The sequence below is a fragment of the Chlorocebus sabaeus genome, chromosome 14 (genome assembly GCF_047675955.1).
Source record: "Chlorocebus sabaeus isolate Y175 chromosome 14, mChlSab1.0.hap1, whole genome shotgun sequence".
Classification (NCBI taxonomy): Eukaryota; Metazoa; Chordata; class Mammalia; order Primates; family Cercopithecidae; genus Chlorocebus; species Chlorocebus sabaeus.
The window spans coordinates 1137504-1150172 of record NC_132917.1 but is presented as its reverse complement, the minus strand read 5'-3'; the positions used below and the strand labels follow the sequence as shown (position 1 = coordinate 1150172).

General features: G+C 43.5%; 1 protein-coding gene across 5 annotated transcripts in view; it reads right to left on the bottom strand.

Annotated features, from left to right (window-relative positions):
• The window catches only part of SNTG2 (syntrophin gamma 2), a 378883-nt gene that overhangs the window by 201504 nt on the left and 164710 nt on the right, over positions 1-12669 (bottom strand). For all 5 annotated transcript variants that reach the window (XM_038006474.2, XM_038006475.2, XM_073022727.1 and 2 more), the window contains 2 exons: positions 7807-7850; positions 7667-7708 (listed from right to left, as the gene is read on the bottom strand). In XM_038006474.2, coding sequence (XP_037862402.2) covers positions 7667-7708; positions 7807-7850 — 86 coding nt within the window. The remainder of the gene's footprint in view (positions 1-7666; positions 7709-7806; positions 7851-12669) is intronic.

The following is a 12669-nucleotide window of genomic DNA, read 5'->3' as shown; positions in this document are numbered from 1 at the left end:
GATAAGTTGTATGATTATTTTGTTTTAGTTGAAAATATTTTTAAGATTTCTATTGAGATTTATTCTTTGACCAGTGTGTTATTTAGAAGTGTACTGTTTACTCTCCAAGCATTTTGTGACTTCTCAGCAATCTGTTATTGAACCCTAGTTTAATTCCATTATGGTTAAGACTAGACACTGTATAATATCTGATACGGATTGGCTGTGTCCCCACCCAAATCTCATCTTGGATTATAATTCCCATGTGTTATGGGAGGGATCTGGTGGGAGGTAATTGAATCACGGGGGCCGTTTTTTCCATACTGTTCTCGTGGTAGTGAATAAGTCTCACGAGATCTGACAGTTTCATAAGGGGAAACCCCTCTTTCTTGTTTCTCATTCTTTTTTGTCTGCCACCATGTAAGATGTGCCTTTCACCTTCCACCATGATCCTAAGGCCTCCCCGGCCACATAGAACTGTGAGTCTATTAAGCTTCTTTTTCTTTATAAATTACCTAGTCTCAGGTCTGTCTTCATCAGCAGCGTGCAAACAAACTAATACGATATCTGTTCTTTTAAATTTGTAAAAGTGTGTTTTCATGGCCCAGCATGTGGTCTGTCTTGGTGAATTCTTCATGTGATCTTCAGAAGAATGGGTGAAGTAGTCTGTAGATGTCCATTACATGCAGTGGATTGATGATGCTGCTGAAATTTGCTATGTCCTTTCTTATTTCTGCCAGGCGGGTCTATCCATTTCTGACCAGTTGCACTCTTATGGCTGGCTGGGTTGTCTGTTGTCAACTCAGCAACCCTTTCCCTTCTCAAAGCAGAAAAAGAAACCAGGTTCTATGTTTCTCCAGATCCTTTCCCATATGTCTCAGGCTGAGAGTTTGCTGAAAGAAACTCATTAAAGATCTGGGAGGTAAAGAGGAGATGCCAACCGTTTTTGAAGTCAGATAAGCACACCCTTGGGCAGATGCATCCGTGGGGCTACCCAGCATGTCCCGAAAGCCACAGCTTCAACGCTGTCGACTGTGGGAGATGTGCAAACGTTCCAGAGTTTTCATGAGAATCGCAATTTTTATTTTTCTTAAGAACTGACAATTATTTTCTTTTTTGTGGGGGGAGGTGTTTGTTGTTTGAGACAGAGTCTCGCTCTGTCGCCCAGGCTGGAGTGCAGTGGCACGATCTCTGCTCACTGCAGCCTCTGCCTCCTGGTTTCAAGCGATTCTCCTGCCTCAGATTCCCGAGTAGCTGGGATTACAGGCACCCGCCACCATGCCCAGCTAATTATTATTATTATTATTATTATTTTCTTTTTTTTAAGTAGAGACAGTGTTTCACCATGTTAACCAGGCTGGCCTCGAACTCCTGACCTTAAGTAATCCAAAGTTGCTGGGATTACAGGAGTGAGCCACTGACACCGGCCGAATATCACATTTTCGACGGCAGATTCTCTGCCCTTTGCATTCCAGCAATCCCAACTTGGTGAGAACCCGTTTATCCCTATCTTCAAACTGTTACAGCTGGAATTCCTGGAGCTGCTCCCATTTTCCTGACCAAATTCTATTGGGTAGAGTTCAGGTGTTGGGTTGTTGGGTAAGGGCAGGGGCTGCTTAAAGCTGCAGTGGAGAACATGGAGAAAGACAATGACAAGGCTCAGGGACTCATATTTCCATTTTAAGCCATGAGTGCAGTGCTAGAGAGCTTTGGGATTCCCCTGAAATTATTCCTTATTTCTTGTAACTACAGAATTAAGACTTCTGAAAACTCAGGCCAATTTGTAGGTGGCTGACCAATTCTATCTATCAGGCAGTGAGTCTCTCTATAGTTAGGGCATTGATGGGTAAAGAGTGGGAATGAGAACAGAGCTCAGCATGTCTGTGTCCCTTTTGCACGTTCACATCCTACTGACTTTCCTTCACCTTCCTCCCCTACTGGCAGTCACTTTTGCCCAAAGATCCTAAAATTATGTTTTCTGAGGCAACAATCTGGCAGGACAATGCTGATTGTCCTCAATATGCAGCTGGTCACTCCCCATATTTCTAGTCTCACAGCTAGCCCCAAATCTTATTATGAAGCCTAATTTCAGAAGAGCTAGCCCATGATGCAATGGTCATGACAATGGCAGAAATGAACTTTTGATTGTGCGTGGAAATACGTGTTTAGGGCTGTAGAATCCTCCGTTGGATTAGACTAAATGTATTGATATGGGTGCAATGACTAGAGACTCTGGATTGAATGACTAGAGATTCTGGATTGAATGACTAGAGACTCTGATTGAATGACTAGAGATTCTGGATTGAATGACTAGAGACTCTGGATTGAATGACTAGAGATTCTGGATTGAATGACTAGAGATTCTGGATTGAATGACTAGAGATTCTGGATTGAATGACTAGAGACTCTGGATTGAATGACTAGAGATTCTGGATTGAATGACTAGAGACTCTGGATTGAATGACTAGAGACTCTGGATTGAATGACTAGAGATTCTGGATTGAATGACTAGAGACTCTGGATTGAATGACTAGAGACTCTGGATTGAATGACTAGAGACTCTGGATTGAATGACTAGAGATTCTGGATTGAATGACTAGAGATTCTGGATTGAATGACTAGAGACTCTGGATTGAATGACTAGAGACTCTGGATTGAATGACTAGAGACTCTGGATTGAATGACTAGAGATTCTGGATTGAATGACTAGAGACTCTGGATTGAATGACTAGAGATTCTGGATTGAATGACTAGAGATTCTGGATTGAATGACTAGAGACTCTGGATTGAAAGACTAGAGACTCTGGATTGAATTTGTTTAATTACTTGAGAGAGACTCTATTGGTTTCCTTGGTTAGTTGACTCACATCAGGACTCACAGTGGCCACACTGAGTGAGTTGCCATAGCTTCCTTGGTGTGCGGTCCCAGAAGAAATTCAAAGGTTTATGGAAGTAGGGTGCCTACTCCCATACCTGCTCCCTTGCTGCATCTACATTCACTTCTTTGCCAAAAGACTGAAAAACCCCTAAGTGAGGAAAGCACCAGCATCCCAGAAACTCTGCTGAGGCACTTTCCTGCTGAGCAGGCATGGTACTGGGTTATGCCACCATTGAAGGTGGCTCCTGGAATCCAAAGAGATGGTGGACCCTGGACGGGATGGCAGAGCCCAGCAGCAGCACTGAACCTTCAGACCAGGTGGGTTGGTTCCTTTCATGGGCAGCAGGGCTAATGGTGTGACCTGCAGATCTATCAAGCTATGGCTAACTGATCACGGAGTTCTTAGGACTGAAATAGAGGGGGAATACATTGCAGTTGTAATTGATTTGCGTAGGTGAAAAATCTCCAAGTGGATAGAGACTGGACTTACCACAGTAAAGAGACCTGAGCTCTCAATCCGTTTCAGGGAGTCAGTTCCCAGAACCTGCAGCCCTGAATGAAGGGAAGTCCAAGTCCGTTTGAGGAAAGACCGCCAAGCCGTTGTACTGCAGATCTCCCTTTTAGCCTCTGTAGAGTACTTGCAGAGATTGGCAGCTATGAGTGGTGGACAAAGGGCTCCCAGACCCTGGCTCTGGGCCGATGCCAAGTCGTTGGAGTCCCAGTGCCCGCCACGGCCCCTGTCACAATGTGTGGATAATGTGGGTCGGGGGACAGCTGCCTTTGTCTTGGACTCATCCCACACTTGTCTCAGGGCCCCAAACACACCTTGGGGCTCTTTATCTCCCCTCTGAGTACAGAGCTGAACAGATACGTGTCCTACTGGTGGAACCTCCATGTTGGTGTCTGGACCGCTGCATTCAGGCCCATTATGGTTGGTGACTGGACATCCTAGAATGGCTTTTCCTTTGGAAAATGGAAAACCAAAAGCCACACCGTAGAAAAGACTTGAAAGATGTGGAGGAGGTAATTTTTATTACATTTCTTTCGATTGCCTCTTGGCTCAGGCAGAAAGCAAATAAATTATTAGCAATGGGAGTGTTCTACTGTAAATATCAACAGATGGAACTCCAGTTCCAGCTCTTGTTCCAGATGTGCCCTGTATCCCAGAGCAAATCAAAAACATCCCTGATACCTGGCAAACAGCTACGAAACTGGTCAGTGGTTCTTTCTCCTGCAGTTTCTAGCTGTTAGCACACATCACCAAAAGTAGCCTGCCTCCAAATGGCAATAGTATACTTCTGTGTTCCGGCAGCGAGGCCAGAACATACTCATTCTTGAGGAAAAAGGCCTTGTTTACACAGGATGGAACGTCCTGTTTCAGTATTAAGCATTACACATGTTAGTAAATGGACAACCTGGCGTAACAGGAAAGAAAGCTTCAGCTCTGTGTTAGGAACCCCTTATTCCGCTAACATGGAATGAAGTCCCCATGGTCTGCTGAGTAAACTGTCAGAGCCAATTTCTGTGAATGGGACTTCCTGCCCTGAGCTGCTGTTCAAAGTAGATGAACTGGAAGGTTCCTTTCTACTCAGAGTGTCCACACCATTTTTCCCAATGTAAGATGTCAACTTTATTTCTAACAGTTAAGTTCAAAATCACCTCCAGGCAGGATCTGCCATGAGTTCTTAATCATAGTAAAAGCTACTATAGGTGACTGAAACATGTAAAAGGACTAATTTAAATTTAAAAAGGAAGCTCTGTGAAAGGTGTTAGTGACTTTTTTTTCCAATTAGGGCAATTTTTATCAGTGGTTTTCATAGCACTTAAGAACTTAAGACTGTAACTTAGACTAGAAGTAATTTTCTATTACAACATCTTACTTTCACCTTTGAGACGTCTTTTTAAAATTTCCCACTGAACTGTAGAAAAATGACATTCTGTAAAGTTTCTTGTTCTGAGATGCCCTGGGGTGATTAAAGGCGGAACACACCAGCCTTGCTGTGGCCCTGCCAGGCTGTTGTTCTGTGCCCTGCCTGTGGGGGCGCTGGAGAGCAGCCCACCTCCCCCAGCTCCTCACTGTGGATCAGTGGTGGCATCACAGACCAGGCAGAGGGACAGAGGAACCTGCAGCTCCTGCTGCCCGCCCCCCAGACATCCCAATCTGTGTCTGCGCAGGGATGTCACACTGAGTGACAGCCGTCGCCGATCTCCCTTTTCTCCTGAAAGAGACATGTCTCAGAATTTGCCCAGTGAACATACGGGCAGCTTACTCTGCTGTAGCCGTTACAGTATTACATGCCAATGTGGATGCAAATGCACAGATGTATTAAAAAGAGGAAACTATATGTTAATGTATATGCATTTATGTGTATTAAGATGTTTTAACAACCTAGAGTAGTAAAATTTTCCAAAGCAGTAGAGTGAATAAGATTCACTTTGTGGAGGTAAATCTAATTTTTAGATTAAAAAGGATTCTTTGCATTGAGTAGAACAGATTTTTTTTTTTTTTTTTTTTTTTACAATTAACCGAAGCCAGAATTTACTCTGAAAAATAAGGAAGTGAAACCATTTATAAGTCTCCTAGAATTTTAACATTTTAATGAACTTCATGTACCTGAGAAATTGCGATTACATGTCTCATTAGCATTTCTCTAATGATTTATTTTGCATCACATAAGAATGTAGACATATGATATGATCAGTTCGGTTCAACAAGTATATTTGTATCAGTCCAATATTGTAATAGCTCCATTTATAAGATTTACATATAATTTACTAGATTTTTTTTTGAGATGAAGTCTCAATTCTATTGCCCAGACCACAGTGTAGGGGCCATAATAGCCCACTGCAGCCTCAAACTCCTTGGCTCAAGCAGTCCTCCCACCTCAGCCTCCTGAGTAGCTGGGACTACAGGTATGCACCACCACGCCTGACTAGATTTTGTTTTTATTTTTTGTAGAGACAGGTCTTGCTATGTTGCCCAGGCTGGACTTGGACCTCTGGCCTTAAGTGATCCTCCTGTCTAGGCCTCCCAAAGTGCTTGGATTATAGTTGTGAGCAATTAGTGCAAATATTTGTTGTGGCTGAGCGTGGTGGCTCACACCTGTAATCCCAGCACTTTGAGAGGTCAGGGTGGGCGGATCACCTGAGGTCAGGAGTTCAAGACCAGCCTGGCCAACATGGCGAAACCCTATCTCTACTAAAAAAAAAAAAAAAATACAAAAATTAACCAGGCATGGTGGTGAGCATCGATAATCCCAGCTCCTCGGGAGGCTGAGGCAGGGAGAATTGCTTGAACCCGGGAGGTGGAGGTCACAGTGAGCTGAGATCTCACCACTGCACTCCAGACTGGGCAACAGAGTGAGACTCTGTCTCAAAAACAAAACAACAACAACAACAACAAAACTGTTGCTCATAAGAATTTTACTCTTTCTGGGCTAGGATAGAAGTCACGAAGGCATGTCTTGCCTCTCTTTCAATTGGGATGTGTTTTCCAATAAGCAAAAGGGTAACAGCACTTCATCTACTCGAGACTTTCAGGTCTTGGAGGCCAAGAAATATGCTGATCCTTGTTGCTGTGACTCTTTCCTCCACCCAGCGCATATTAGAGGTCGATAACTACACATCTTGAAGAAGACACAGATGAATTCGGAGTGAGCGTGTAGGAAGCGATTCCCCGTTTAGTTACAGACGGCTACATGTGCCTGCCTTGGGTTCACGGAAATTTACTGCTATGCAGATGGGGTGACTTTTGGGTACTAGGGCTGTTGGCCCTTCCTTGGAACTAAAAGTTGGCTAATTGAAAAGATAAACACTGAAGAAGAAATGAGCGCGTGCCTGTTACTCTTCATGGGACAAGTTAAATTACCAGCCTGCTTGCCTTTTGCTGCAACTCACAGAATTAACCTCTCGTGAGGGCTCTGCTGGCTGCCTGGGGCCCCAGACGTGCGTCCTGGACTCAGCTCCGCTGCCTCTCTCCTTGCCCCTGTGTTCCCCAGCTCACTTATCGGCACAGGGATGCTCTGCCAGGCATCTCACCCGCTTTGCCCTCCACCTCATCTCTCAGCTGTAATACCGTCCCCACCTCTGCCCCCACCCTGCAGGCACCGGACTGACCATGTGTCCCTACCACATGCTTCCTGGCATCAGCCCCATGGTGAGGCTGCACTTGGCTTCTCTCTTCCCAACAGCCAGAATGAGTACCTCGGGGACAGACATCTGTTTCATCTGCCTTTTAAGCTGACGTGACACTGGAGAAAGCTCATCTCCACGGAAGGCATCCTGCACTGAATGCACCCTGACCGCCACCATCTTATGTGATCCTCAGAGGTCTCACCTGACATCCTCCACGGCACACATTCTAATGCGCGCGTGCTGCTGCCAGCCAACCGGGAGCAAAGGTGTGAAGGCCCTGCGGGTCCAGTGCCGGGCGGTACGGGGAGACCCTGCAAAGCCCTGATACCTCCTGTGCTCAGCACGATGACGACCCTTCAGGAATCCTGGCTGAGTCACCTGCTCCCTGAGTTTCAGTGCCCTTGTGATCAACATGGGCTTCATCAAGTGAACTTTACAGCGTTTGTGAGGATCCCTGACAGGAACGCTTGTGAAGTGACCCGGTCAGCACACAACGGTCGACAGTGGGCACTTTGTTAAGGTCCTTTCGTAACACGATTTACTAAACCTTTTAAGCTTCCTTTCCAATTCTAAGACTGCATCTATGGATAGACTCAGTTAGATACAAATTACAGAGACAAATAATTCAAATAAAAGAATAATAAACAGAACAAATATAAAATGTAATTCACTTACCACTTCTTCATGAGTTGCATTTTCTACATTTATGCTATTAACCTGAACAGATGACAAAGTAAGAATGTTGAGAATAATAATTAATACAAGTTAAAAATAAAAATGCAATCAAGTTAAGGATTAACGTGTACACTACTGACCTGGAGAACAGCATCGCCTACGAACAACATCCCTGTCTGGTCCGCTGCAGGGTGGCAAAAGTGGCAACAGTGTTAAGAGAAATCTCAGCGACATTATGCTTTGTTATGACAGTCATTTAAGCACAGTGCTTGCAGCAGCTGAAGTGACCACGTGTGTGTGTGTGTGCCCGTGTCCACGTGAGTAGATGTGTGTGTGTGTGTGCAGGTGCCGATGGGTGTGCATGCGTGGGTGTGGGTGGCACGCATGGGTACTTGCGAGTCTGAGTCTGTGAATCTGTTATGTGTGTGCCTGTGTGTACACATGGATGTGTGTGTGCATGTGTCCACGGGGGTGTGGGAAAGGTCAACACATAGCAACAGGCGGCTGCTTCATAAGGAAAGCTAGATTGATTTACGTGCATTAAGAGAGTTGCTTTCCAGTCACAGAAGACTTGTTTAATATGGAAAACAAATGTCACTTCCTCCTAATATAGAGTTTCATTACAGGATATGGAAAGTCTGATGTACATTTTTCACTAAATGTGCAACAAACAAGGAATTCCCAAAGTCACTTAGCATTTTCCCTCATTCCCACAAACAAACGTACACAGACGGCTCTAATGAAAATGACTGTACCTAGAATATTAAACGCAACAAATTGAAAAACTTTGTATGAGAAAGTTTGGCTATAATCCATGCAGCATGTTTTCACTTAACCTTTCCATTGTCAGAGAGGCAGAGAGAGCCCTATCAAGATCGAACAAATCTGCACAAAAGCTAAGGCTTTTTTCCCCAATTTTGCCTTCATATAGGTTTGTTTCAATTTTAAGTCTTTGTTTAAATAGTGGAAAACAAGTAGTAACCTGTTCTTCGAAAGTGGGAACGCTCTTGACAAACTATATACAGATTAAATGTCAATTCTAAATATTACTCCTAGTGTTTAGCAAATATCAAATCGTGTGGAAACTATAGTTTTCAGATCACTGTACGTAATGGTACCGATTCTGTACAGCAATGCTACTGATGCTAAGTGATCCCAATAAAGTTCTCATTTGCACCGAAACTGTCCAAGGCAAAGCTGCCGTGGACCATGCAGTGGTGGCAGCTCTTCTCCCCTGCGCCATCTCCCTGTGTTCAAACTGCCCCCTCTGTCTCTCACTGTCTCTGTGTCTCTCTGTCTCTGTCTCTCCGCCTTCGCATCTGCTCTTCCCCTCTCTAGCCACACCAGGGTGGGCTGCATCCTGAAAACATTTATTGATTATCTGAAATAACGGACTCTGGGCTTGGGCCTCAGAAGCATTACAACCCTAAAATTTAAGGGAATCAAAGATTAACATAAAAAAGTACACACAGAATATGTGGATTCCATGTGAAATTACACGTGTGGTAGTGATTATATAGATCATATAATATGGATGCTATAAAAGTGCAGAAAATTGCATATGATAAAAAACGAGGTCCAAATCAATTAATCATCATAATTCTCAATGTTTAGTTTAAGAAGCACCAACTTTATTAAACACCTGCCTGGCGCATCAGAAACTTAGCTTCAGCTTGTCTAACAGGATAGAGATAAGGTTGTTCTTATCAGAGTATTTTACCCCACGGTCTGAATGGACCTACAGAAAATAAAAATCTCTGTGCATTTAGATGCATTGATTTTTCAAAACAAACTTTAGCTACTTATGGAAAGTGTCGTCATCAAACAAGTCCAGTGCAGGAGATGATGTTTTTGTTTTTTTGTTTTGTTTTGTTTTGTTTTGAGATGGAGTCTTGCTCTTGTCGCCCAGTCTGGAGTGCAATGGCGCGATCCTGGCTCACTGCGACCTCTGCCTCCTGGGTTCGAATGATTCTTTTGCCTCAGCCTCCCGAGTAGCTGGGATTACAGATGTGCACCACCACACCCTGCTAATTTTTTTGTATTTTTAGTAGAGACAGGATTTTGCCATGTTGGCCAGGCTGGTCTTGAACTCCTAACCTCAGGTGATCTGCCCACCTCGGCCTCCCAGAGTGCTGGGATTACAGGTGTGAGTCAGCACGTCCGGCCGAGGTAATGTGTTTTTAAAATGATATGCATGGTAATCACTCACAATAAATGACTTAATCTCTTTGTTTGATGAAGGTCAGTGAAGACGCATCTGACTCTTCTAACCTAAAGCAGAAAGCAGCATTTTGTTTTGTCAACAAGCCACATGGGAGTCTGAGATCCCACAGAACAGCAGACAAAAATGACTGTCCAGATCCAGGCACCAAAATGCATAACCAAATTCCCTGAAAATAATGGTGTCTAGAGTTTTCAGAATGGAGCTGCCATTTCTTGTCTGGAACTAATACAGTGAGGTCTATTTTGCTCTAGAATTGGTCAAAAGCCGCCTCCAGATGGCAGAAAAACTCACATAGGGCAGTGCTGAGCCGGTGAGTCGGCAGCCTCCCTGGACTCGGGCTTTTCTGCAGGACCTGGGGTTTAATGAGATGACGATGAATTGCAGCCCAGCGTCTGTCTGCGTGCCAGGCCTCCTCACCCAGCACGCCCATGGGGAGCATAGCAGTGCTTACTTGGAGGGAAGTCCGCCTCATTAAAACATTTCACAGACCCTGAAGAGCGTCCTGGACAGCTGAGTCAATACGTCTTCCATTTTGATTTGAAGCCACCCAGGGACCTCGATCTGGGAGAAGCAGGGATCCCAGGGCTGGCTGCTCCTTACTTGCCTCTGACTGGGAGAGCTCCAGGCTCTGCAGGTCCCGCAAGTTTGGAGGCCTCTGGGCACTGAGGCAGTGAGACAGTGAGGCCCTAAGGAGCCGCCACATAATTGTTGTGTGTGCAAAAACATGATGTTATAAATTCTCAAGTAATGAAATTAAAATGCCAGCAGCAGTCTAGGTAAATAGCAAACATTGGCATACACTTTCGGCAGTTTTTGCAGAAAATTAAAGGATCAAATTAAAATCCTTAAAGAAGACACGGAAATCCTTCCTTAACTAAAACTTAGGAGTTTAAACAGCAGGAAAACAATAATTTTAATGTAGTGAGACATGCTTGTTGGTTTATTCTTCATTTTCTTGCCTCCACTTTCTCCCTCCTCTTGCTGTGGGTAACAATTAGGTTCCCTCAGTTCTGGAGCCGACACTCGGGTTAAGCATGTGACGGCCGGACAAAGGGAAGTCCAGCCTTTCCTCATGCCCCACCAGAGTCCTTCAGGTAGAAAAACATTGTGTGAAATCGCTGTTTCTTTGTTCATTGGTTTCTTAGATTTTGTTTCCTCTTTCCTCTGTTTGTGGCAATAACCTGGGTCATTAAAACTACTGATAACTGAATTTATAGTAAACCATAATTTCATTATTTCCAGAATGCTCAAGGTTCTTAAATATACTGACTTGAAATGGCTTTAAGCTAACTTAGTTCAAGCGTTATCAAAACTTTCATGGAATTTTAAGTCATCATTGTGCTTCGGTCCTAAATGTAGCTTAAGAAACAAAGACAGCAGAGAAAGAGCACATCATGGAGCTCCATGTAGTTATTAACAGCTAAAGTTCACAAACAACATTACAAAAGTGTGAACCCTGTGAAATGTTGGCTTAAAATCAACCTTCTTAAGCAATTTTGGTTCAGTGAAAGGGAGAAGGAAGGAGAGTCATTCCCAGTTATTAAGTGAAAGGCAATTACAAATACTTTCCAGCTAGATCTGTGAAATGTTTTTCACCTGACGGACACTTTTAGCCTTAAAAAAAATTAAAAAGTGGTAAAATGGGTGATAAAATCATGAAAGTTCGATTTTAATTCAAAAATTTAACGCCCCTAAATAAAATGAATTTGGTCAGATTAGGCAAGGTTTGTTGATTTTAGCTGAAAAGTGATTCTAGTTAATCCCTATGGTAATACAGCCACTGCCTCATTATACAAAGTGGAAATATAGCATAATGCATTTTAATCCATATAAATATTCAAACTCCTACAAAATGTTATAATGAGGTGATATTTTGTTTCATTATATTTGCTTTTTCAAGATAAAGTAATTATAGGGTTATCTGAGGTCATGTAAAGGTAATGTAATCAAGGTTTGGAACACAACTGTGTTATCATGAACATAATTGTGTTTTCTTGAAAATTAATTAGAATTTGTAAAGTTAAGACATTTGTTAAATATTTATTCACATATGCATGTGGATAGTGTTATATAATGATAATATTTGTTACCAAGTCTTAATATTGAGTTAGATTTTATTATTTATTTGAATTAATAATGACTAAAATTACTGAGCATTTCTTACAGGTCAGACAACCTTCATAGTCCTTATGGACTTATTTAAACCACATCACAACCCCATGTGTAAGGCATACTCATCACCCCACAGGTGAAAATTCTGGACCTCAGGGTCAAAATTCAGACCACATGCCACGTCAACACCTGTGCGTGTCTGACTAGACACTGAGCAGAGAATGTAAGGCAAAGAAGACATATGGTATGATCTTAATTACTGTGAAGTTCAAAACCAAGCAAAACTAAACAATGTGATGTTTGGGGACACATATGTGGCTGAACTGTAGAGAAAAGCAAAAGCATGGTTCTCACTGAACTCAGGAGAGAAGGGGCAGGCACAGGGCATGGGGCTCTGGGCGGTATTTAGCTCTGAAACTGGAGGGAAGGTGAGTGGGCGTTTGCTCTAGTGTGGTTTAGAGGATGGTATCATGTACACTCAGCCAACACACGTCTCAGCTTCTTCCACAGCTTACACTCAGCTTCCACAGTGGAGGATGGCTAACCCGCCTAACAGTGCAGACCCGCAGCCGACCCCACAACTCTGCTCAGTCACTCCCTCAGTCCCCACTCACTGCCTCACTGCCTCCGGAACAGGCAACCTAGAAACAGAATCGAGGTTTGCTTA